The following is a 22,890-nucleotide window of genomic DNA, read 5'->3' as shown; positions in this document are numbered from 1 at the left end:
AACACTCTTAAGGTCTCAAATGATACAATTAAGGTGAAACCCTCATCCTCAAGAAATACAATCTGTGTTATGGTTCTGTCCTTACTGGCTGAACTGTACTTATTCTCATAGGATTGCACTCAAACCTAAAGACCATTTGGCTGAAACCCTTCATTCTATTTTAGCCTAACCAGTCCTTATGTCAAGTCAGTGTGCAGAGCCACGAGCTGGCCTTCTGTGGAAAATCTGTTACCTCTGTGCAGGTTCCCTCTGTACTAAGGGAAGAAATCTATGATCATGCACAAGGCATTTGAATGGAACGTGAAGTGACCTCTTCCTACCCCTTTGCCTACAGGTAGATTTCACTGAAGTGGGAATGGTAGGTATATAGTGCAACTTACAGTGTAGAAGTGTGCAAATGAGACTATTTTTCTGTAAATGTTGACTCATTACTTGGACACCAGCTTCAAGTGAAATTCTCTCAAATACTGATTTCAGAAAACCACAGCTGTAACTGACTTATTCAACATATAGCCTTATTTTTATAAGGGGATATGTCTGACAAAACAGACAGCAAAACACCAAAAGCAAACATCATGTAAACTAATTTTGCCAGTGCTATCTATTATTCAAACACGTATAAAGCTCTAAGTAAAAGAAATTGTAGAAATTTAGAAACATTAGTACTTCTTCATGTAAATACTTTCGTAGTGTTATAATGGCCTATCAATACAAGGAGGGTATTTTTTTTAAACAGGAGTAATCTTAATGATTTTATTATGCAATTACCCACGAAATATATTAAAAGCTCTGATTAAAAGGGATTTGTTCATTTAAAAGAAGGCAGTGATGGTGGTGGGAGGTTTAAGAGAAGATAATCTGCAATGTTTTTTACCTTGCTAATGGACTTATATGACTGTGCCTCAGTTCTAGGCTTAATATTTTAACCTGCTGCCACTTGCCCTTTCTATTTAATGCCATCTGTTTCTAATGGCCATTTAACATTAAGATAATGACAGTAATATTATCTGCCTAATTAACCATGCAGACTCTAATGGTGCACTAACTGGTTTAGATAAAAGAATTTGCTGATATCTCCTCCTACAGAGAGAATACTAGAAAATGTGATAAAACATACCAGAAGTAAACAGTGTCCCTGGCACTCAATAAGTGTTCATTCAAATGCCATTTACTCAGTATATTTAGACAATCAGTGCTTTAACATCTTTTCAATGTCTTTATGTTCCTACTGAGAATTACACCTTATGCAATCATTGTAAATCTTTTTGGAATACCTAATTACATGTACTTTCAAGCAAATGAAAAAAGATGTATCTATCACTCATTCACACTAATGAAAATATAATGCCAAATTTTCAGTACAATGAGATTATTCTAATTCAGTTTTGACCATGAAAGTATTTTTTTTCTCTTAAAACCTGTCTGAATAATTTCAGACAATACAGAGCTAGACAATAAAGAACTCACAAGGATGTGCCCTTTCTCATTTATTTCCATTGACTTATCTGTGAACATTTTTTTCTGGGAGGACAAAGGAACTTTGGGGCAGAAACAAGACAGATTTGTGGAATTGTCAATTCCAAGGCAGACTGGGAATGCCACATCAGAGATAGAAGAAAATATACCTCCATTTATGCCAAAGGAACCAGATATATTCAATCCCAAAACTCTGAACAAATGAATGCCACAGTAGTGCTCATGAGTAATGCTGGGGATATCCCATGGCATAGCACTATCTTTTTTTGATAAGATAGCTGATTATCTGAACAGGAAAAATGCAGCAGATGTAATCTATCTGAACCTCACTAAAATACTTGACATGGTGTCACCATGGGAAATGATCAGTTATGCTGGTGAGAGTGGGGATTAGTAAAAGAATGTAAAAATGTTTAAGAAACTGACTCCAGCTGAAATGCTAACAAGCTGTGTTGACAGGGAAACTACTGGGTTGAAAAGGGATTGAAGTGAAGATTCCTGAAGATCAGACTTGGGGCTGAATAGATTAAACTGGTTGACATGAGCTAATGAACTCACCAACAGAGGAAGACCAAGAGGTCATGTAGAAAGACGTGGATGGCTTTGAGATAATGGTAATAAGGGGGATGAAAATCAATAGAGCAAAGCTACACTCTCAGGGACCAATAAAAATGCCTGCTATCAGCTAGGAGTCGCTTATCTGGAAATGAAAAAGGTGAAAGGCTTCCTGTGTATCAGTTGATCGCAGAAGGTATATTTAGTCTAGTAAATTAAATGGTGTCAGGAAACATTCCCAGGCAATACTGGAACAGTATTACTCAGAACAGCCTCTGGCATTCTTTTGGCCCATGCCAATTAGCAGTATCCCAAACACCTTCTAGTCATATTTCAACAGGTACTGCACATTAGGGACATTTCTTCATGGCAATGTGGCAGAGATGTCCCTGTGTTGTCCTTTTGCAGGTTCAGGAGTTTAGTAATACGGATGCAAGATATTCCATGCTAGCTGAACTCAGTGTCAAATAAAAATACTGTGAGCAACCCTTAATCCTTAATGTACAATAAACCATAATTTTCTACTATAAATACGACCAGAATGACAATGACAATGACTATACTGTAGTATACAGCAGTAAAAATGTAGACTACTTGTGGGGGGCTGGAGAGCAAAAACCAACAAAACCAGATCCAGTTCTAGGGTTCATCAGAAGGGATATTTCCAATAGGAATTGGAAATATGTCATTTACAAGACTTTATGATTTATTTTACTCTAAAGATATCAGAACAAGTACAGTGGAAGGCTATAAGGCTGATAAGACGTTACTAAAAGCTGCTTTTGTCCCATCCAGCAAGCAAAAGCAGCAAAAAGGCATAGCACAACAAAATGTCATGAAGAGCAAAAAATAGAGAAAGGCAATCCTGACTAGGAGGCACCAATTTCAGTTTATTTTAAAAAAATTTCTTTTCAACTTCCAGTCAGACAAATGAGATTCTGAAAAAGCCCTCCTGCAAAGGTAACATGTAAAAAAAAATAAAGCTAGAGCTTGATCCTTTCCTTAAATATGGTGATGGGTAACTGGATTGCAATGGGAACCCTAGAAGGTGTTTTTGAATCTTATTTTTCTTTGAATATTTAGAGGAGCAAATACTCAGCTTTGTTAAAAAAGGTTATGCACTCAAACATATAATGAAAAATAATGTTCCAATTTTCAAAGAAATTAATGTGAAGGAAACCACAGGTCACATAATATTTGGATTGTAACAGAAGTAAAAGGAAACAGACTACAGCACTTACCTCATTCTTTAGCTTGCTTCCAGAGAACCTTTGAAAGTGAACACACTTGATTATTTTTTTCCTAAGCAGAACATTTGTAGAGATTATATATCTATATACATGTCTGATCTATTAGAAAAATGATCACATTTTTCCAAATGCAATTACAGGTTTTAATAGGGTTTTAATGGGTTTTTTTCTTAACTTCTTCCACTGATTTTCAGATACCTGGGGATAACAGAAAACCTACTGATGTCTTATAAAACATGAAGATTAAGACCACTGACTAAACAGTAAAGTATAAAATCCAGTTTCAGGTTTTTGGTTGGATCTTTGCCACTTCACAAATAGCAAAAGGGTAGCATAGGTGCAAGTCCGTAACATCTTTATAAGGAAACACATACAGTTTTTGATAGAGATAGTAATATCAGAGTAGAAAAAGTATATATATATATATATAACTTACATTTCTAGGAAAAATTAAGAAATCATAGTGATTTCCCATTCTTTTTCACTACAGTACTAGTTTGATGCAATGAAATATATTTCTGAGATAAAAGATTCCTTAACTGGCAAAAATGTGTTGCAGTACAGTGAATGTCCTATTAAGAGTACAATTGAGAGATTCCCAGTGAAGCCATTGGACTATTAGACAACCCTTCAGTGCAGAAATCAGAAAGAACATTTTAAATTGTAACTACTAAAGTAGAGAATGTGTAATAATAGCGATTCTAATGGATCAGTATAATGATAAATGTTGTTTGACTATTGTTATTTCCTGTACCACTAGCTGCCAACTGATAAGATACTGTGGGCAATATGAAGTCTCATAATTATTAGTGGCAATATCATGGTTTCCTGCTGTTGAGATGCTCTCTGGCTGTTTCCTTCTCTCTGAGATGCTCTCAGAAGTCCAGAGGCTGAGCAGTTGTGGAATTCCTCCTGCCCAGGCCTGGCACAGGTGCCTGACAGTTCCCATCACATGATAACCCAGCATATGTTACCTAGCCAGTTCCCTTGCCTGTTGATAGATGAAGGCATCACTCAGCTGATTACAACGTGGATCTAATTAACTTCAAGGCTAGATGTATTTGTTTTGGACTCTGGATTTTCACATGTTCAGCAAAATGTACACGGAATGTACAGCAAGAATGTGAGGCAGCATCTGCTAGCACTGCTCTTCCAGAGCCTCACCTACTAGAAGAGACATAAGGACAGATTCCATGGATCACTATAAGCAGCAGCCAGGAACTGGGAGATTCATTTTTGAATCCCTACACTGCCTGATTCTTTCCTTATCCAGAAGCTTATTCTTAACCCCAGGCTACTGCATCATTCTCTTCACACAGAAAAATCTAATCACCATGACAGGCCAGGCTGTGCAAAATAAGTATCTGAGCTTCTGTTTTAATTCAGCTAGGGAGGCAATTGAACTGCTGGACCCTGAAAATTCAACATCTCATACAGGACAGCACAGGTCCTAACACAGACAAAAGGTTCCTAATTAGTGAATCTAGTCAGTAGCCCTGAAAATCTTAGAGAGTATCTGTGTCATCTTTACATGAGTGTATGCTGTCAGAAATCCAGCTGCAGGGAACTTTGCAGAACCTCCACTTTCTTTGCACTCATTGCTTGCTGCTACACTGTGACTGCCTGACATAAAGCTGAGGAGTAAGAATTATTATATTCCCTTAAATGAAAACAACTGTCTTTTAGTCAACAAAATGAACAATTTGTTCAAAGTAGTTCTGTATTATGAAAGAAAAATACACTGTGTACCAGCAACACCTCCACAGCTCCGGATAAATACCAGACAAAGAAATAGAATATTCCAATCTATTACACCCTAAGTATTGCTGTGGAGAGAACTCTCTCTTTTTAAGCATCATTGGCAGCATTACCCTCAATTTTTACACTTGTCCTATTGTTTGGAAAAGGTCTCTTTGGATATAACCGAAATCTGTCACCAGTCGAATTTTCTATCTGTGATTATAAACTCATTTATTCCTTTCTTTTCTCAGAGTCCTACTTATCCAGGTATACTGCCACAGACAATGAAAGCCGTCATTCAAGCCATATGTGAACAGAGACATTTGCTTTACGAACTATTAATCTTTGGCAAACCAACAGGCAGCTATCGTAACATATTGATCCTGCTAGCTGTCCCTTAAATAAATATAATTAGAGCTTCCTGGGTTAGGTTTAAACTGATATTAGCCAGTCAAAGGACCTGTAAATATTAATCTACACTGACCGCTCCCTCCTGCCCCACAGGTGCCAGCTTCACACCATTCTCCAGACGTTTCATAATGGAAAGCTGTCCTGGGGAAAAAACTCACAGGGTGACACACAAGCAAACAAAATTAGCCAAGTGTTCTGGAAATGGGATTTTTCTCCCTCATACAAACTTGAACAAATGGTCTGCTGTTAAAAGTTGATGCAGCTCTACACTGACTGTGATGAGGTCAAACTGGAAGACACTAGCAAAATATATAGATCAACCTCTTAAAACACTGAGATAAGCAACAATACTAGTTCTTGTAGAAACAAAAATTAGAGTCTTACAAATACCTTCCCAAAGGAAGGTTATAGTTAGACTTTCACTGTTAAAGTCTCAAAAGTTATGCTATTTTACCTGGTTAAGCCCTTTCCAGAATACACAGAGTGGTAATATGCACTGCTTTCTTTAATGCCAATTCCATAATAGTGATACCTGCAGAAAAAAAAAAAGAGTGTTTATGAGTGACAGGAGAAGTAAAAAAAGCTGTCAAATTGATTTTAAATGCTTTCTGAAAACTTTTCTATACAGTGTCTAATTATTCCTTTCACTGACATGGAACAAAATCTGGTGTCATAGAAAAGAGTATTGTCATGATTTGATCCAAAATTCAAGGGTTAAACTTAGAATACTTTCTCTCTTACAAGAATGTAGCTGGAAAAGAAAATCCAGAAACATATTACATCTCTTTTCCCTAATATGCATTCTGTTTCATTTTACTTCATTTGTTTGAAAGGGTTTGATCCACCAGATTCATTTTATCTTGCTAGCCACTATTACATTTAGACAGTCTCTCAGAGCCATTCTCAGTTGAAAATAGCTTGCCAATGCACCTTAGAACTTAGTGTTCTGTCTCCTATGACTAATAATGACAATTTGTCATTCATTCATTCTTCTGTCAGGTTGTAGGCTGACTAACGCTAAATTATTAAGCCATTTACACACATCTCATCCACATTTGTCTCCCCTGTTGCTCTCCTGGAGATTACTGCTCCCAAATAGAGCTTGAAAAAGGAAAGATTGCTTGGCCTTTGCAGTGCTCACACCCAACACTTTAACCAAAGACACCAAAGATGCTAAAGAGGATGGGTTGGTGCTAAGAAAACTGGCTGTGAAGTAGCTACTTACTGCTTTCCACTAATTTTGCTACAAAATAAGTGACCTCTGAGAGAAGGGCAGGAGAGTAAGCTGGGAGGAGCTCTTTCCTTACTGATCATAGCAAAGTTTGCTTGAGTTCATCTATCAAAGGTAATAGGCCCTGTCTTAAAAATTCCACTCAACAGATTTAAAAACTGATTGTGTTAAATAAAATTTGTCTAAGACTGTTATGGATAGAATACGAAGGTTAATCTGTTTTTTACTAAAATTAGTTTGAAAATACCATGGCAGCTGGTTTAACTGAGCTGCTTCAAAGTAGCACTTTGCAACACACTGTATTGATTTCACTGATACTCCCCAAAAGCTTGAAGAAACGCATTCTTGAGACACAAAGCCCCAGCAAATAGTTCATAGAACACATCAACAAAAGTGTTAATCTCATCTCATCTCTGCTGATCCTGGTAATGACCATTAAAAAAAAAAAATCACAATATTGTTGGGGTCCCTCCCCTGCCATGTAGCCCTGGGAGAGGGGCCCTGAGGGCACAGACACGGGGTTTCCCTGCCCCTGCTCAGCCTCGTTCCCATTGGTTGGTTTGTGTTCCCTGCGCGGGCAGAAGGACCCTTGGTCCCGTGACTGGGACAGTTCCTCGGCAGAGCTCCGGCCATGCGGCTGGAGAAATAAACATCTCTGAAACAGCTATCAAGAATCTGTCTGTCCATATATATTTCCTTTCCACGGGACGCCTGGTTTGGTATATGCATGTTGCAGGATCCCCACTGCAACACAATATTTTGTTTATTCTTGTATGGAACTGTCACAGGTAAGAACAAAACCCTCACGTGCTTTATATTTACAAAGCTGGTTAAAGGCATTAGATACAAATTATGCCTAAGAGAATGTTCATTTGGATGATATATTTGCCTAGCCTAGGTAGCTTTGACAATCTCAGCTGAAATGGTTTTTCTGTTTCTGGACAGTCTTTTGTGTGCCTTCAGGATTTTACAGCCAAGAAATGCGACAGAAAGTGGCACCATCACTTTTACTGCTTTCCTGAAACTGATGAGTCTACATAACACTGCTAGGTCACTGTGGCACTTGCCAACCCCTAGGAAAGCCAAAATTTTCTCCCCTCTTTCCTTACTGTGATACAAGAGGTATTGAAAATACACATGTATGGATTCTTTGAAATAACAGCATTTACTTAGTCTTTACATTGCAAAGGGAGTCCACTGAACAGGATGTAAAACATAATAGAGCTGTGACTGCTTCTTTAACAATGTTATCAGCACATTTGTCATTGGCCATGTAAGCAAGCACTTGCCCACATCTCATTCCAACAATTTAAATCTCCCAGCTTCAATCGCATGCGATTTTTAAATTCTAAGAAAAATACTTTTACACTTTCACCATAAATTTGGCATCCCCTCTTGCTAAGGTCGGAGTGGACCAGAGGCAAGGAAAAGCATTATTTCTTTACAAAGTTAGGATTCAATATCTAGATTATTCAACATCTAATTCAATATTCATACATTTGGGCTAGGAAGAGGGACTGTTGTATGATTTAGATCCAGTGGTAGACAATATACTTGCTCCTGCTGGAATGCCCCAAGATATCAGAATTTATCACTGAGACATTTTGTTATGTAGAGAATAGATATTTTTCAGTACATATTCTGTGTGTATTAAAGGCACAGCTGGTATCATTCTGTTTTTCTTCAGTAATGTATAGCTGAATTTTTAGTGCTAAAAAATACAGCTTTCCATTCACGACACAGAAACAATTAAAAATAATGTAATCTTACTTTTCAAGATCTGTCTAGTATATTCCATAGAGTAATAACTTATGAAGATTATTATTCTCTTACTAGCCAAAGTCCTTAGTTGAATAGCTTATTTTAGGCTCCCTCTTGAAAGTAGTATACCCATCCCAGACACATTGATAACATCTTTAACCTACATCTTCAAATGCCTTCCTTGTGTCTCTTTACATGCATATTTTTATGTGTATGTACAGTATGTTTGTATTTTACTATTTATTATTCCTATTGTGCAATTAATAAAAGGTAATCAGTCACTACAAGGAATTTACTCTCAATTTTTGAAACAAACATTTTATAAAACAAGCTGAACTAATTTTCTCTTTTAATTTCAGTGGTTTCTTGTAACATATGTTCCTACACAACTTGTAGCTCTGATTTTAGCATACACTGACACAAATGATAGCTGATAAGGAAATGACAGGCTTAAGCTGCTCAGGGACTTGCAATAACTTCTTATCACAGGGCCAGCTGCCATATCAGTTTTATTAACCCACTAAATCACTCCTAATAAATAAGATAATAGTTTTCAGACATGATGGATAAAAGCTAAGATTCATCATTGATCAAAGTCTACAAAGAAATTAAATTGTAACTTGAGCTCAAACAGTCTTCCATGTGTATGGACTGAGCAGTTTGAATGTTTTCCCAAATAGCTGCTTCAGGTGGTTCATGTACTGTGAAAGTTACACCTGAGTTCTAGTACTGACCACAGTATGTTCAACATTACCAATCAAAAAGGTGGATTCAGAACAGAGAACTGTTGCTTATGAAATACTAATCTAAGAGAGCAGTTTGCAGTATTTCTGGTGCTGCATCTTCTTTCACTCGCAGTAATATAGAAAATTTCCCTTACTTTTAGCTATGTAGAGTGATTAGCATGGGCATGAGAGATTAATGTATTTTGTTTACGAAATTGTGTCCAATGTGTTGGACCTTCTTGGTCAAATGTTTGCAGGAGTTTTAGTATTGACACTTTTGTATAAACGGGTTGTTGGATGTAAACACAGAGAAAGAAAGATTCTGACTTGAATTCTAGGAATCATTAGACTCAGTTTTAAGTTTGTCCTTTGCCCAGAACTAGACATGACAGATGCTGTTTGGGAACAGAGGAGGAACTAACATTTGTGTATCACACACCTTAGAACAGCAACTGTATTCCATATGTTAGTGCAGGAGCTTTTCCTCAAATCCAATTTGTGCTCATGTGGATGTTAGAAAGAGCTTGAATCAGTGTGGGAGAAAAACAATTTCCGTCACCTTGAAGATGATGGAAAAAGGAAATTATTTTCTTTGCTTTCTTCTGATCACGGCCAGGCTCTACCAATAGATTGCTGTGCATGCTTGCAGTGTCCAGGAAGGCACTTTTATCCCGGGGCGTTAACTTTTCTCTACAATATAAGAACAATTATTCCATTGGAGAAGAATTGTCTTCTTCCTTTTCATGCTTTTGCAGCATCTGACTCAGTAAAGTCCTGGACAGTGATGCGAGCTCCTAGGCAATATTGCCATATAAAACATCACTGTCAGGAATAGTTAGTACTAATACTGCTCCTACTAGCACTATATTGTAATAATGATAGCAGCAATAAAAACAATACAATGTCACTACACTATCATGCTTCAAAAAATATGATTTAATTGCTAGTAAGAGCTCTCTTAGTAGTCTCAGTAACCCAGAAACAGCCTGTAACGTTTAAGGTCCATGCTGACATAAAAAAAGTGTAACTAGTAATTTACTGAAACTAATTACAGTCCTTTCTTATTAATTTAATGGAAACAGTTCTGTAAATGACATTCGTGTGACTAACTGCTACCTGGTGAAATCAGAAATTCAACTGCTCCTCAGTGAGTCTGTAGTTCTGAGGGGCCCGCAACACCAGAGACAGAAGAATAGACTATCAGAGATCATTAAACTGAGAAAGGGTAGATTTAGATTAGATACTAGGAAAAAAATTCTTTACTGTGGGGGTGTTGAGGCACTGGCACAGATGGCTCAGAGCAGCTGTGGATGTCCCATCCCTGGAAATGTTCAAGGCCAGACTGGATGGGGCTTTGAGCAACCTGGCCTAGTTGAAAATGTCTCTGCCTGTGGCACACGGGTTGAAACTAGATGATCTTTAAGGTCTCTTCCAACCCCAACCATTCTATCATTCTATTCCTCTATGATTCCATGATTCTGTGATTTATACTGACACTTCTCTATGACTACTTGCTGCTAAATTTGGTCTCTGAACTGGAAATATTGTCATCTATGCCTTTTGTGAGGTCCTTTTTAGCACAGCAAGATCAAGGTATATGAATCTTAGCAGAAATGAGAATTGCAGAGAAAAAGCCTCTGAGGAAAACTGATGAAAAAATATGGAGAAACAAGTGCCAGATGTTCAAATAAAACCTGCTGATGCCTTATTCCTTTGAGGAAATTGTTCAAGAACAGTTAATCCATATGAAAATATGGCACATAATACCAACAAGGTCAGTAGGGATATAGAATCTTGCCAAAGAAATGTTGGGCATGAGTTATTTCTATATTAATATTGTTTAATGTCGTTGAGAAAAGGGGAATATAGTCACACATGTTCCAACACAATTAATTTTGTAGATATATACATATTTGAAACATATTCATTTGCTTAATAAAGGTTGACTTACTGTGCTTAAATCATGCAGACACATGATATGTTTTGGAAGTTTGGATCCTCATTGGATCCTATCTATGAATCTGTTAGATATGTCAGAACAAATATATAATGAGCATGTGGGAGACTTCTCCCTTGTATTATCTTGTTCATTGTAACTAAGTGGTTCACCAAATATGTTGGGTTATGAACCCAACTAGGAATTCACCAAGGCACTGATGAATTAGGACGTTGTCAAATATTCCTGCACAAATTGTGAATGCCAGATCTCTTAAAATCTTAAACACAACACCAGCAGCAAAGCTATGTCTACATCATCTTATGCCCGTAATCACATCTTAAGTTCATCACAGCAGACAATACAAAAATTCCTTCTTTTCCCTAATAAATAACCTTTCCAATAATTGCTCTCCTCAAAAACCCTCTACTCAGCATCTATAGGTCACCTACAAAAATAGAAATGAACTTCAGTTCCAGTTTTCCTCTATACATTACACACTGAGTACTATCTCCTAAAAGAGATTAATGGATTACAAATTTGTAAGACTGTGATAGACACTATGGAAGAACTATCCTCTGTTGAAACCAAAAAAAAAAAAAAAAGGAATAACATTCCATGAAGACTGTATTTCCTTTGGATTTTATTTTTATTAATGGTTATTTAAAATAAATGCTTGAGACACGCTTAAGAAACAGAATGTCTCGGCAAAAATTTGGAATTTAAATTCTTCCCCAACTTCATTTTTTCTGCAACAAAACCTAAAATTCACAAAAAACATTCATTCTTCAGCAAAACTAAGGTGGACTCAACTATCTATTTCTTGTATTTCTAAGGCAGGAAGAAAAGCAAGTAAAACAACACTTAACAACCTCCCAAAACTATGAGTGTAAAAGTTTATCTTTCAGACATTTCTAGTATCACTTAGGAAAACGAATCTTGTAGGTTTTTTTTTTCCTTTTCAGTCTCCCTTTGTTTTGAGTTTTGTTTATAAACTACTGAAAGACAGGAGTGACTTTGTCTTTCAAGGCTAAGTAGCTCAAAATTAAGAGTTTTCCAAAAAAAAGAGAATGTTTGAGTTTCTTCTGTTACTATCATTATTCCGGTTTTCTATCTTATTCATTAGCAAAATGGATGTGAGGGAATATGTGTGTTACTACTCTTCATATCAGTTTTACATTAAATTACTCATGGCCAAAAGCATAAGGCCAGAACCAGAACTAATAAAAATTTTACCACCAGGTGATATAGAATTGTCTATGATCTATTCCTACAACCTAATATTTCACAGATCAAATATACAAATCAATAGGATACATTATTTATTAAATGACTGCACTATAAATTGTGTACTTTTCAGAATTTTTTAAGATACCTACAACAATGAGCAGAAGTATACCTTATTACCAATTTAAAACAATCCTTTTTTTGGTGGTGTATTTAAGTGAATCCATATTGTTATGTAGAGAACACAATGAAAGTTGTTAGGCTTGCAAAAGGGAAATAAAATCACTAGTTATAGAAAGATGGGCAGCTATAAAAAGATGTAGGTATTATAAATGCTTTTTAGATCTAATATTTTGACACATATTTGCAACATATGCATGGGTCTATAAATGCAATGACAAGATTTAGAAGCTGTATCGGTTTAATTTTAGAAATTATTCCTGCAGCAATGTTTTCAAACTTAAGCTCTTGAATATGAGCATCAGTTTCATCATGTACATGAAAGTTATCACTTGTAGAGTATCATCTGAATAAAGCCCCCAGACAGTTAGCACATATTAAGGAGACATGGAAATACTCATCATTCCTAAAATTAGCTCTATAAGCAGATACACACGTAATTGTGCCTTACTTTGAATGGCCCCTTGTTCCAAGCCGCCTTGTGGTAAGGAGAGGGAACTTCTGGCGAATGGTCTAAAGAGAAAATAACTGCATTAATTTCTAACACCGGTAAAATTTCGTAGCAATCTGTTTATAGAAAAATTGTAGTGTAAATACATGGTCTAAGATAGTTCAGTAAAAAACCTTTTTGATACTTATGGCACAACATAAATGATTAGGTCCTGTTTCACACTGCAGGCTTTCTTCCATCCTTGTCCATCCTGCTGTGTATCTCCAGTCTTCCCACCTATTCTCCCTTTCTGTTTTCACTTTTACACTTTAAAATCTAGTTTTCTTCACCAGAATTCTATTATTTTCAAGTTCCTAAAGTACAACTGCATCTCTTGTTTCAGAGATCTAAACAAAACCAGGGGAAACTCTGTCATCTAGCTATTCGGTTTTCAAAAACAACAAGAGATAAATTGATTTTTTTTATTTGAAAGTGTGATCTAAAAAATTAATTCAGTAATAGAGATAGATCTAATAGATCTGTCTAAAAGACAGATCACTGTAAAAACAATGTTTAAATGGAACCTATTGTCTTTTTCATTTATACTGAAACTGTATATGAAAATTAGATATCCACTTTTTTAGTGTATCCAATTTAATTAGAATAAAATAGGAAACAAACATTTTATGAACCAGATTTTAAATCCATTATTATTATTTAATTAATGCATTTTGCTATGTATGAACCATTACTAAATCAGTAGTGTTTAAAAAAAGATGATCCTTGATGCATTTTTGGTTTCCTGTTTCACTAAATACTCAGGATTTAACTTGGTGAGTTCAATTCTTCCTTTCATTAAGTTGCTTCAGGATTAATTGTAGGGAAGGGCAGAAAAGAAATCATTTGGGAGCTCTCTGTGTTATTAATTTCTTTTCCCTTCTAGTATTGCTTGTGTCACATCTCACTTTACATTGCCTTTAGTATAAGTGTCTTCCATGTCAGATCTGGTTTTGTGGAAAGAACTTATTAATGTCATCAACAAAAAGGAAAAGAAAAAAGCTCTCAGAGAGAATGCCTTTTTTTTTTTAATAAAAACAACAATAAATCAAAGGGAATTTCAGCTTCAATCTCCTAAAGGTGATGTTAAGAAATTCCCCCATAGGAGACAGTGTAGTTATAGTTAGTCTGACTCCATGTACATTTGCAATAGAAAACACGTGAATTTCAAAAGATTTTTTTACACAGGTGGACTAAACTGTGATTCTATCAAACAATCGATCTAAGAAATGATGAAGGCATTTACTTATTACCTTCCCAAAAGTTGCAGCACAGGCAGGTTCCAGCTTCTCTTTTCTGCAGAAGTCTAAATAATGTGCATAAAGGATGCACCTTGGTAAACAAACTCCTTCACATACAATGTAGTTTTCTTCCAGCCTGTGTAGAGAAAGAAACTGCCAGAGTAAGAAGCAATATGCCATTTCTCCTGATTGCATTTTCCAGTTTTTGGTACTGCTCTTTTTTTCAGTTCTTCTTCTTTTTTTAATTTCACTGAAGAATTCCATCAGATCACACGGATGAGTTTCTCCCGAACATGACAGACACTACAGATTGACTCCACACTTGGTGCTTAGGCTAGCTGCAGAATATGGAAAAACTGGAGCCAGATTTCTTTTCTTAATGAGTCTTTTTCAATGTCTGGACTTCTTTGCTTTACTTAAATAACTAAATTATCATCACCTAAGAGCCAGCATTAGTCCAAAAATAAGCGCACTAACTAAACTATGAAAGACCTGGATTTAAGTCAGTCCTTTGAAAGGATTTAAGAACAGGGACTTGGACTTGCATCTTCTGTCCCACTGTATCCTCGACACCTGAGCTAATGTCTCTTTTCTTCCTCCTTCTGCTTTTTAATTTCCACTCTGGACCTGCAAATGCTTCAAACCACAGTGAAAAAACAAAGAAGAGCGATTTTTGAAGGAGATGAATTTCTGTGTAGCTTCCCAATCAGTTTACAGAATACAAGTGCTGAGTGATGGTCATTAAAGTAAAATTTTTAAAACCGAAGCAAAAACCTGACTGTCTTCACTTGAACAGAACCCTTGGTAACAGCTGAGTATTTCACTGCTGTCCTGTTGTTTTTTTTTCTTTATCATTTTACATTGTTCACTACTCCTGGGATGAAGTTCAATAAATTTGTTTCTCAAATTACACAAATCTGTAAGAAAATACTGTGTAGTAAGCGCTGCATATTGAATAATTTTGCACTGACTCACCAGACTTAAATCCTTAACTATTTACACTCAGACGTAAACTAGAAAAAGAAACTGAATAATTTGGATTAGTCTAATTTTTCAGTTAGAAGGAAAACCAAAATCTCTATTGACAGTCTGCATTTGGTAGTTAAGTTCCCATTTAATTCAACAGCACTCCTTCCTAATTTCAAGTGTACTTTAATAGAAACATTTATCAGTTAAGGTCTGCAGAATTTGACCTCTTAATTGGTTAACTTTTTTCCCCAGATAAAATAAACCAAAGTTAGGGCCTCAGCAGGTGGGAGAACACAAGGTAAAAGAAATGCATTATAAGACTGTGAAAATCTGTCACAGCCTTAAAGAAAAATAAAAGGAGCAGCCATTCACAGACGCAATTCTTAAATGCTCATTTCTACATTTTGATGATACATTTCATTAATAGCCACATAGTGTGAGAATCTGACCGAGACTTCTGTTAAGTGACAAACTTCTGATAATTTCAAAACGCAGAAATTTGGGGATGGGTGTCCTTATTTGTAGATAAGACTCATAAAAAAAAACCAAACCAAACCAAACAAACAAAAAAACCCCCTAACCCTCGAAACAAAAACAAAAACCAAAAAACAACTAACAAAACACCCCAAAAATGACAAATTCTTTCTAAAAAAACTGTGAGATGTCGTCCTCCTTGCCGGCTCAGCTATTAGAGAAAGGTCCCTTTGAGTGTGACAGACAAGCTGGCTCAGGCCTGGAGCCCACAGGGCGGGCAGCGGGGGCTCTCCGAAGCCCTACCATTGCAGGGTGAGCTGCGTCTGCTTCTTCTTGTCCTTCATGATCCGCGTGATGGTCTTCTTCGAAGACGGGCTTTGGTCGGCGGCTATCAGCGCGCCGTCGCGAGCATCCGCATCCTCTTCGTCCGAGGAGAGGGCTTCGCTGCCGAAGTGTGTTTCTGAGCGCCGCGGGGGACAAGAAGAGAGACCCAAGGGCATCGTTACGGTCCTGCAACACGCCGCTTCTCCCGCCTGCCGCCCTGCCCGCCGCGGGTTGAGCGACGGGCCCGGCAGCCGCGTCCCCGCCGGACCCCGAGCAGCGGCTCCCGCTGCCTGCCCCGGCTGCCCGCACCTGCCCGCCGCGGGCTGAGCAGGGCACGCTGCCGGCTTCCCGCCTTTACCTGCCTTGATGCCGGCGGACAGCGGCGGCTCGGGCAGCGCCTCCCGGGCGCAGGGCAGCAAGCCTCGCCCCAGCAGCCCCGCGTAGCGTTCCTCTTGCGCTTCGGCGGGCACCGCCTGCGCGGCCGGGAGGTGCAGGAAGGCGTCCCCCTGCTCGGGTCCCCTGGCCATGCTCCTCAGCGGCGCCGGCTCTGCCCCGGCGCGGCGCGGGCGGCGCCCATGGGCGGCGGGAGGGGACGGGAGCGGGCGGACGGGGCGGGCGCGGCGGCGGCGGCCTGAGGGCGCGGGGGGCGCCGGCCGAGAAGTGGGCCGGGGCTCTGCCACAGCGGCCGGAGATGGTGTCGGCCAAGCGCCGCCGTGAAGGGGAGGAGAGGCGATGCGGGGGCGGCAGCGGGGGACAGGTGTGCCCTACGGCGCCGTCCAGGGCGGCTGCATGGCTCCCCTGCGGGCAGGGCTGTCCCACCCGCCCAGGGGGCTCCGCCTCGCACGGCGGCCCGGAGGCGGCTGTCGGGCGGCGGCGGGGAGGTCTGTCCGTCCGTGCCTGCGCTTCCCCTCCCGCCGCGGTGCTCGGTCAGGCCAGAAGGGGACAGGGCACGGCTGAAGGCTGAGGCGGTTCAGGGGAGCCGGCCAGGAGCGGATCTGCCGGGGATTTAATGATTAACTCCCGCCGGCGGTAGCTCCGGCTGGTGTCAGGGAGCAGCTCCTGGCCCGCCGCGGCCAAGGCAAGGGGCGGCCGCGGGGTCCCCGCGTCCCTTCAGGGCAGAAGGCGGCCGCGGAGGTTCTCCTCGTTCCCCCCTCCGGGACAGGCCGAGGGCTGACTGACGGGCGCTCTGCGCTTCGCAGCTGCCTCCTGACAGCCGCAGACGTGGGACCCTTCTGGGCACTGGCTGTCACTGGCCGTATTCCCTTAATTCCTAGTGTAATTTTGTGGGTGATGGAACAAAACATCTTCATTTTATACATTCATCTGGCGGACGTGTCTTTGCTTTGCTCCTTTTCAGCATGCTAACTGAGAGATGGCAGGAGAGAATCACAGAAGATGGTCCCTGCTTTTTCTAGGGAACAAAATTGTCACTAGGATGGAAATTTAGTCTGATCACTGCAACATCCACTGTTTTAATATATTCTCATTAAAGCAAAATCTTAGGTGTTCTGCTCTTCCAGATAAGGACTGGGAAATTGTAGTATGACTTGTGGTAGCAAGCAGCCCTGAAATGTTATATTCAATTGTGAAGCATTTTTCCAGCCATCAAATAGTGCTGGACTGTCACAAACATAAAGTTTGTGAACAGCTAGCTGTTTTCCTTCTACTCTTCTACTCTCTTCCAGTCTTCTGTTGCAGCTCAAGTCATTGATCCCACCAACACTACAAGGCAGCAGAGTATGACCCCTTCCACTCCTGCACAGATGCATTGTCAGACCAGCTATCATCTATCAAATCCATATTTAACAAAACCCCAGGTGTGCCTATATCTGCCAAAAGGCCCAAAACCTCATCATAAGTATAAATGATGGACTTCAGACATGAGGCAGACAGACCTGTGAGAGGGTCCCAGAATCAAAAATGGCATTTAACCTGAACTTTCTGCTGTTTTGCTTACACCTCTTCCCTGCACTGTGTAAAATATATTTCTTTCCTTACCAGTTACTCCATTCAAACATTTCTTCACTGTTTCCATGTTTCCTTCTTAGTTCATTAAGTGATGCTATGTATGGCTTTGACCTCACATGCCTGTGTCAGTTCTTAGTGAAACTCACTGAGACAGTTCGGCTTCTGGGTCCAATTGGCTTTGTTTTGAAGTTGTGGTAGAATTGCATTTGACCCTCTGACTTTTGGCTGGCCTGAGCACTTCACAAGTTGGTCCACCACGACCAGTATTTCCATGGTATAGTAAAACCACACAGCTGCTAATTGTTGCGTTGAATCTTTTGTGAGCAAAATCCAATGTGACAGTGGACGTGGATCTTTTTATTATTATGGAGCTAAATGTAGCTATTTGTTCTTAAAGGGCAGGCTTCTGGTTTGCTATGATGCCAGAATATCCTCAGTGACACTAATGAATTCTATCCATCATCAACACAGGGATTAATGGAGTAAGGGGTCCAGCCCAGGGACCGGTTAGTTTCCACCCTGGTGCAACAACCATTAGTAATTATGCTGAAGTAAAGGAGAGATGCCAAAAGCTTTGGTAGGTGGACAATCCTTCCCCCCATTTAAGCTCCCGCTTGCTGGAGTCAACAGTCCACCTGAATGTATGATTTCAGTCTTTGGGACACAGAGAGGATGGGGCAGGTATAGAATCGGGCTAGCTGGAACCACAAGTACCATGGACATTACAGCACCTCTAGAGCCTAGAAATTTTTATTATCGTTCTGTGGTGTGTCCATTGAGAATTGTGGTCCTAACCATATTGCTCATTACTGAACAAAATCTAATTATGAAGTAGAACTGTTAAAACATATATCCACATATATTTGGTTTTGTAGAATTTTCCTATTCAAAAATTGTGCACACACAAAGACCTATACATATATATGTACACACACGTAGATAAATGCCAAGATGGGTGTATGCGTTGTCCCTGAAAACATTCAAAGTAAGGCTGGATGGGATGGGGCTCTGAGCAACCTGATGTAGTTGAAGATGTCCCTGCACATTGCAGGAGGATTGAAATACAGGAACTTCAAAGGTCTCTTCCAACCCAAACTTACCTATGGTTCTATAATTTGTACTTGAAGTATGCGACACCTCTTGCCTGGCTTTGTCTCAGAGTTAGTTTTCTTAGTCTAATCTGTTCACCTCAGTCTCCCTTTAGAGTCAGTGGAGAAGAAAAGGTGTCTCCCAGGGGTAATTCATACCAGGCAGATTACCCAGCAAAACAGATCATCTTCTCATAAATATTTCCCTTCCTGATCTGTACTGAGAGCCTAGGAAGCCTTGCTTGGTTTTAGGTGAATTTTGTAATGATGTAATCCCACAAAAACTCAACAGAGGCTGTTATATAGCCTGCAGTAAATGATCACACACATGTGCTCTTGAGGACAACAGAATTATTTGTTTCTATAACTTACATGTGAAATATCTTTTGTATCAGCACTCAGGTATTGCACCATTTCATCTTGGTGCAGCGTTCCTTTTTCTTGTTGCCAACACAGCACATGAAAACAAAATGTTTTTCAACTTTATTCATATCAGTGTGACTTGCTATTAACAACAGTCTACCTGAGTGGTTCTCTGTTTTGAACTGCAAAATGTTTGGAAGATAAATGCCTCAATAGAAATACAATTTGTTATTGATCTGTTCCTGTGTAATCCTGCATGATGTTTACTTAAGCGTTGGAAACTGTTTCACCTCATATCCTCCCCAGACAAATGAACCACACAGAAGCCCTGATAGAATGTTGATGCCAGGACTATTTGGTAGACTCTAACACCTATTTTTTTCCAAATATGCTGATAGTACAATAACCATATGGTATGGTACATACCAGTATTCCAGAAGGATATAATAAAGTTATTTGTCATTACTGTCAGTGTTTGTCATTCTCTCTGCTTTGACATAGCACGAATCTATTTAGCTCTTCCTGAAACTCCATTTCTGTTTTTCTGCAAGACACAGTTCTAACCACCACCAATTCAAACAAGATAGCTTTCCCATTTATTTTGGTCCTTTCCACATCTCGGTGTTTACTTTTTGAGGGTATTTTTGTCTTGAAAATTAAAAAAAAAAATCACTACTCTAATCTAAGACCTCCTGAATTCCTGCATTTGACGCTGTCAGTGGCAACAACTTTTGAAAGCATTTATCAAGGAATAGATTTTTTATCACAAAAATTTCTTTAGATAAGCATCTCTCTATTAATTAAAGAGCCAAAGCATTGAATCATCCTTCAGAATCTTGGCTTTATTGTTTTCAATAATTATTGAATCATTCCTTTTGATGAATTAACTGTAATGATGGCTTGAGGACATCATTCGGAACATCTTAGTTTTATTGTTTCTAATAATTATTGAACCATTCCTTTTGATAAATTAACTGTAATGATGGATTGAGAACATCACTCAGTGATAAGGAAAAATTCTTTGCCCTTGCAGTTTTTTTCTGAGCTCTTCTCAAGGTTCTTATACTTCAGCAATTTTTGCTAACTAATTTCTCTAAAGAATTTGCTTATGTCTGGTGTCTTGAGTCGCCAGTTCTGTGAATGCAACCAAGTGAAACCTTAGAGAAAGCAGAGGGGGAAAAAAGAGTAGGGGCCTCAAATTTTAGTACTTTTCCATTGGATTTCTCTTCTACCACAGAGGAGGATACTTGTATCACCCCCTGCTGCCACTTCATGCTGTGGCTTCTCTAGTGCTTGTAGAAGAAAGAGGTAGAGAAAGAGGTAAAAGTGAAGGGAGGGCACCAGGCAAGGAAAGTGGCATCCTTAAATGTGGGGCTGGGAACTTCTGCTCTCAGTGGGGAAGCTAAGGAGCATCTTTCATTGCCCAGCTAGTCCAGCTTAGCAGCTATAGCAGGGGAGTGCCTGCACTGGTGCCTTTCAACCTCAGCAAGCTCTGTGAAACCCACTGCCAGTCCTGATGCTGTAAAATCACACAAATATGGTTGAACCTTATCTCTGCAGCCAACAGAGTGAAAAGTTAATATTCAAAACTATGGAACTGCAGTCAGCACAAACTACCCAGGAGGACAGCCTTTCAACTGCATGGGGTACACGTGTGTGTATCTACACAAAAATACTACAAGAAAATAAATTGATTACCCAGAGGATGCTATTGCCCCCATGCCTGACTATTCCCACCTTCTTTTTGTAAGTTCTCATTCTGCCTTATTAGCAATATCATAGCTTTTATTATATCACCCTGAACTTTCTGAATTTTCATAATGCTGAAAATCTTTTCCCAACTTGGAATGGAAAAGATCTACAAACCTCACCCTGCCAATAACTTTACAAGCAGCACCAGATCTGTGAAAGCAGTGGCTTGTCTGACAAGTTAATTCAGTGTAGAAGCTTGGTTTCCTTTGTAAGGAACAATTGCTGGCATCCAGTAGATGGTGATGTTTAATAATGTATTTCCTGCTCTGTCTCCAGCTGATAAAGCCAGACCTGTCTGTCTCTTTACATTTGGGCATTTTACTCACTGCTTGATCCTATGATATTTAAATGAAAACCCATTCTGTTTTGTATAGAAGTGGGCCCTTCTCTTTTTCTTCCCAAAGAACAAACTTCAAAATAAATAAACCATATATTACACTAAACCCTTCACAGTTCACATGTCTCTATCCTCTACAAACCCAGGGACACTCTACACTCTGTAGGTAGTCGAGGTAAACTGTATAGTTCTGACCTTATGTAGTACTTACATGTAAGTAAAAAATTTCAGTGCTTACCTCTCTCTTGAGTTGATGTTAAACTGTTATCTCGGGTTACTTATCTTGATTTTGAAATGACATTTTTCAGTATGTATTCTTTTTTCGTGTGCCAAACTGGGAGAAAATGTTTGTATTCATATAAGTACATGTTTCTACAAGCTTACAGACTGAACAGCCACTTCACCCTTCATGTATTTGCACTGTGCTTTGGTGGGCAGCATTCAGGAAAAAAATAGTAAGGAGGCCAGCCAAGTTTTTACACTGGGCAGCTATACAAACATCTTGTGTTCCTCTATGAATGATCCAAGAATAGAGCTGAGCTTAGAGGATATGTTCACCCTTAAAGAAGTGATTTTGAGAGTTTCTGCAGATACTCCAAGCAGCTCTAGCAGCAGCACTTCTTCTTGTATAACTAGCCTATCTGCAAACAACTTCTAAATAGGTGTTAACAGAAGCAAACCACTAAAGTCAAGGGACTATTCTCTCTATGCAAAGCTGAGTCCTGAAGGTTCTACCACCAGCTGGGTACAGCTCACAAAACTGCTGCATTCACAGATTGCTCACCACTACTCAAAACAAGTTTTTTCCCCTTCTGTGTCTCTCTGTCCACCCTATTCCTGGCCACACACTGTCTCTGCTAACATTCAGCACTTGTAGACACTTCTGTGTCAGTTTAATTCACTGAAATAACAGAAAACAAGGCCAAGATAAAACAGTGAAGAGCATTCTGATATTTCAAATAGTTAAATCAGCCCAGAAGTGTGATCAGAGACAGAATGTAGTGGGGATGGTGCCACTGGGACTGAGGGAAAGGGAAAGAGGATAGGCAGGATAGATGAGGGACAGGATATATAAGAATGGAGGGGAGCAAGATTTCCTCACTTTTGCAGTAATGAAATCTGCTGAACTGCCTGTGGAACCACAGACCTATTAATGAGTGATGTGCAAAAGGTGCTTTTTAGATTAATGCATCTACCTTTGAACAAATAATCTCACACAACAATTTTACAATTTTTGTGCAACTTTACAATTCTGTCATGTAGAACAAACCTCTTCCTTTTTCCTTCCTTTTTGCTGATAACAGATTCTGGAATCTTCTCTGGAGGAAAATTAATTCAAATATCTGCATAAGAGCAGTTGCATTGCTTACTGTCAAAGATGCAACTTCAACCACA

At 39.2% G+C, this 22,890-nt stretch overlaps 1 protein-coding gene across 1 annotated transcript in view; it reads right to left on the bottom strand.

Moving 5' to 3' along the window:
* The window catches only part of RFX6 (regulatory factor X6), a 34,684-nt gene extending 18,170 nt beyond the window's left edge, over positions 1 to 16,514 (bottom strand). Inside the window, exons 1-6 of the mRNA XM_048299865.1 lie at positions 16,346 to 16,514; positions 15,967 to 16,123; positions 14,233 to 14,356; positions 12,944 to 13,005; positions 5,887 to 5,964; positions 3,273 to 3,300 (exon numbers count right to left, since the gene is read on the bottom strand). Of these exons, the coding sequence (XP_048155822.1) occupies positions 3,273 to 3,300; positions 5,887 to 5,964; positions 12,944 to 13,005; positions 14,233 to 14,356; positions 15,967 to 16,123; positions 16,346 to 16,514 (618 nt within the window). The remainder of the gene's footprint in view (positions 1 to 3,272; positions 3,301 to 5,886; positions 5,965 to 12,943; positions 13,006 to 14,232; positions 14,357 to 15,966; positions 16,124 to 16,345) is intronic.
* Between the last annotated feature and the right edge of the window lie 6,376 nt (positions 16,515 to 22,890).

This window comes from Corvus hawaiiensis, chromosome 3 (assembly GCF_020740725.1).
Source record: "Corvus hawaiiensis isolate bCorHaw1 chromosome 3, bCorHaw1.pri.cur, whole genome shotgun sequence".
Lineage (NCBI taxonomy): Eukaryota > Metazoa > Chordata > Aves > Passeriformes > Corvidae > Corvus > Corvus hawaiiensis.
This window is presented reverse-complemented; position numbering and strand designations above follow the sequence as displayed.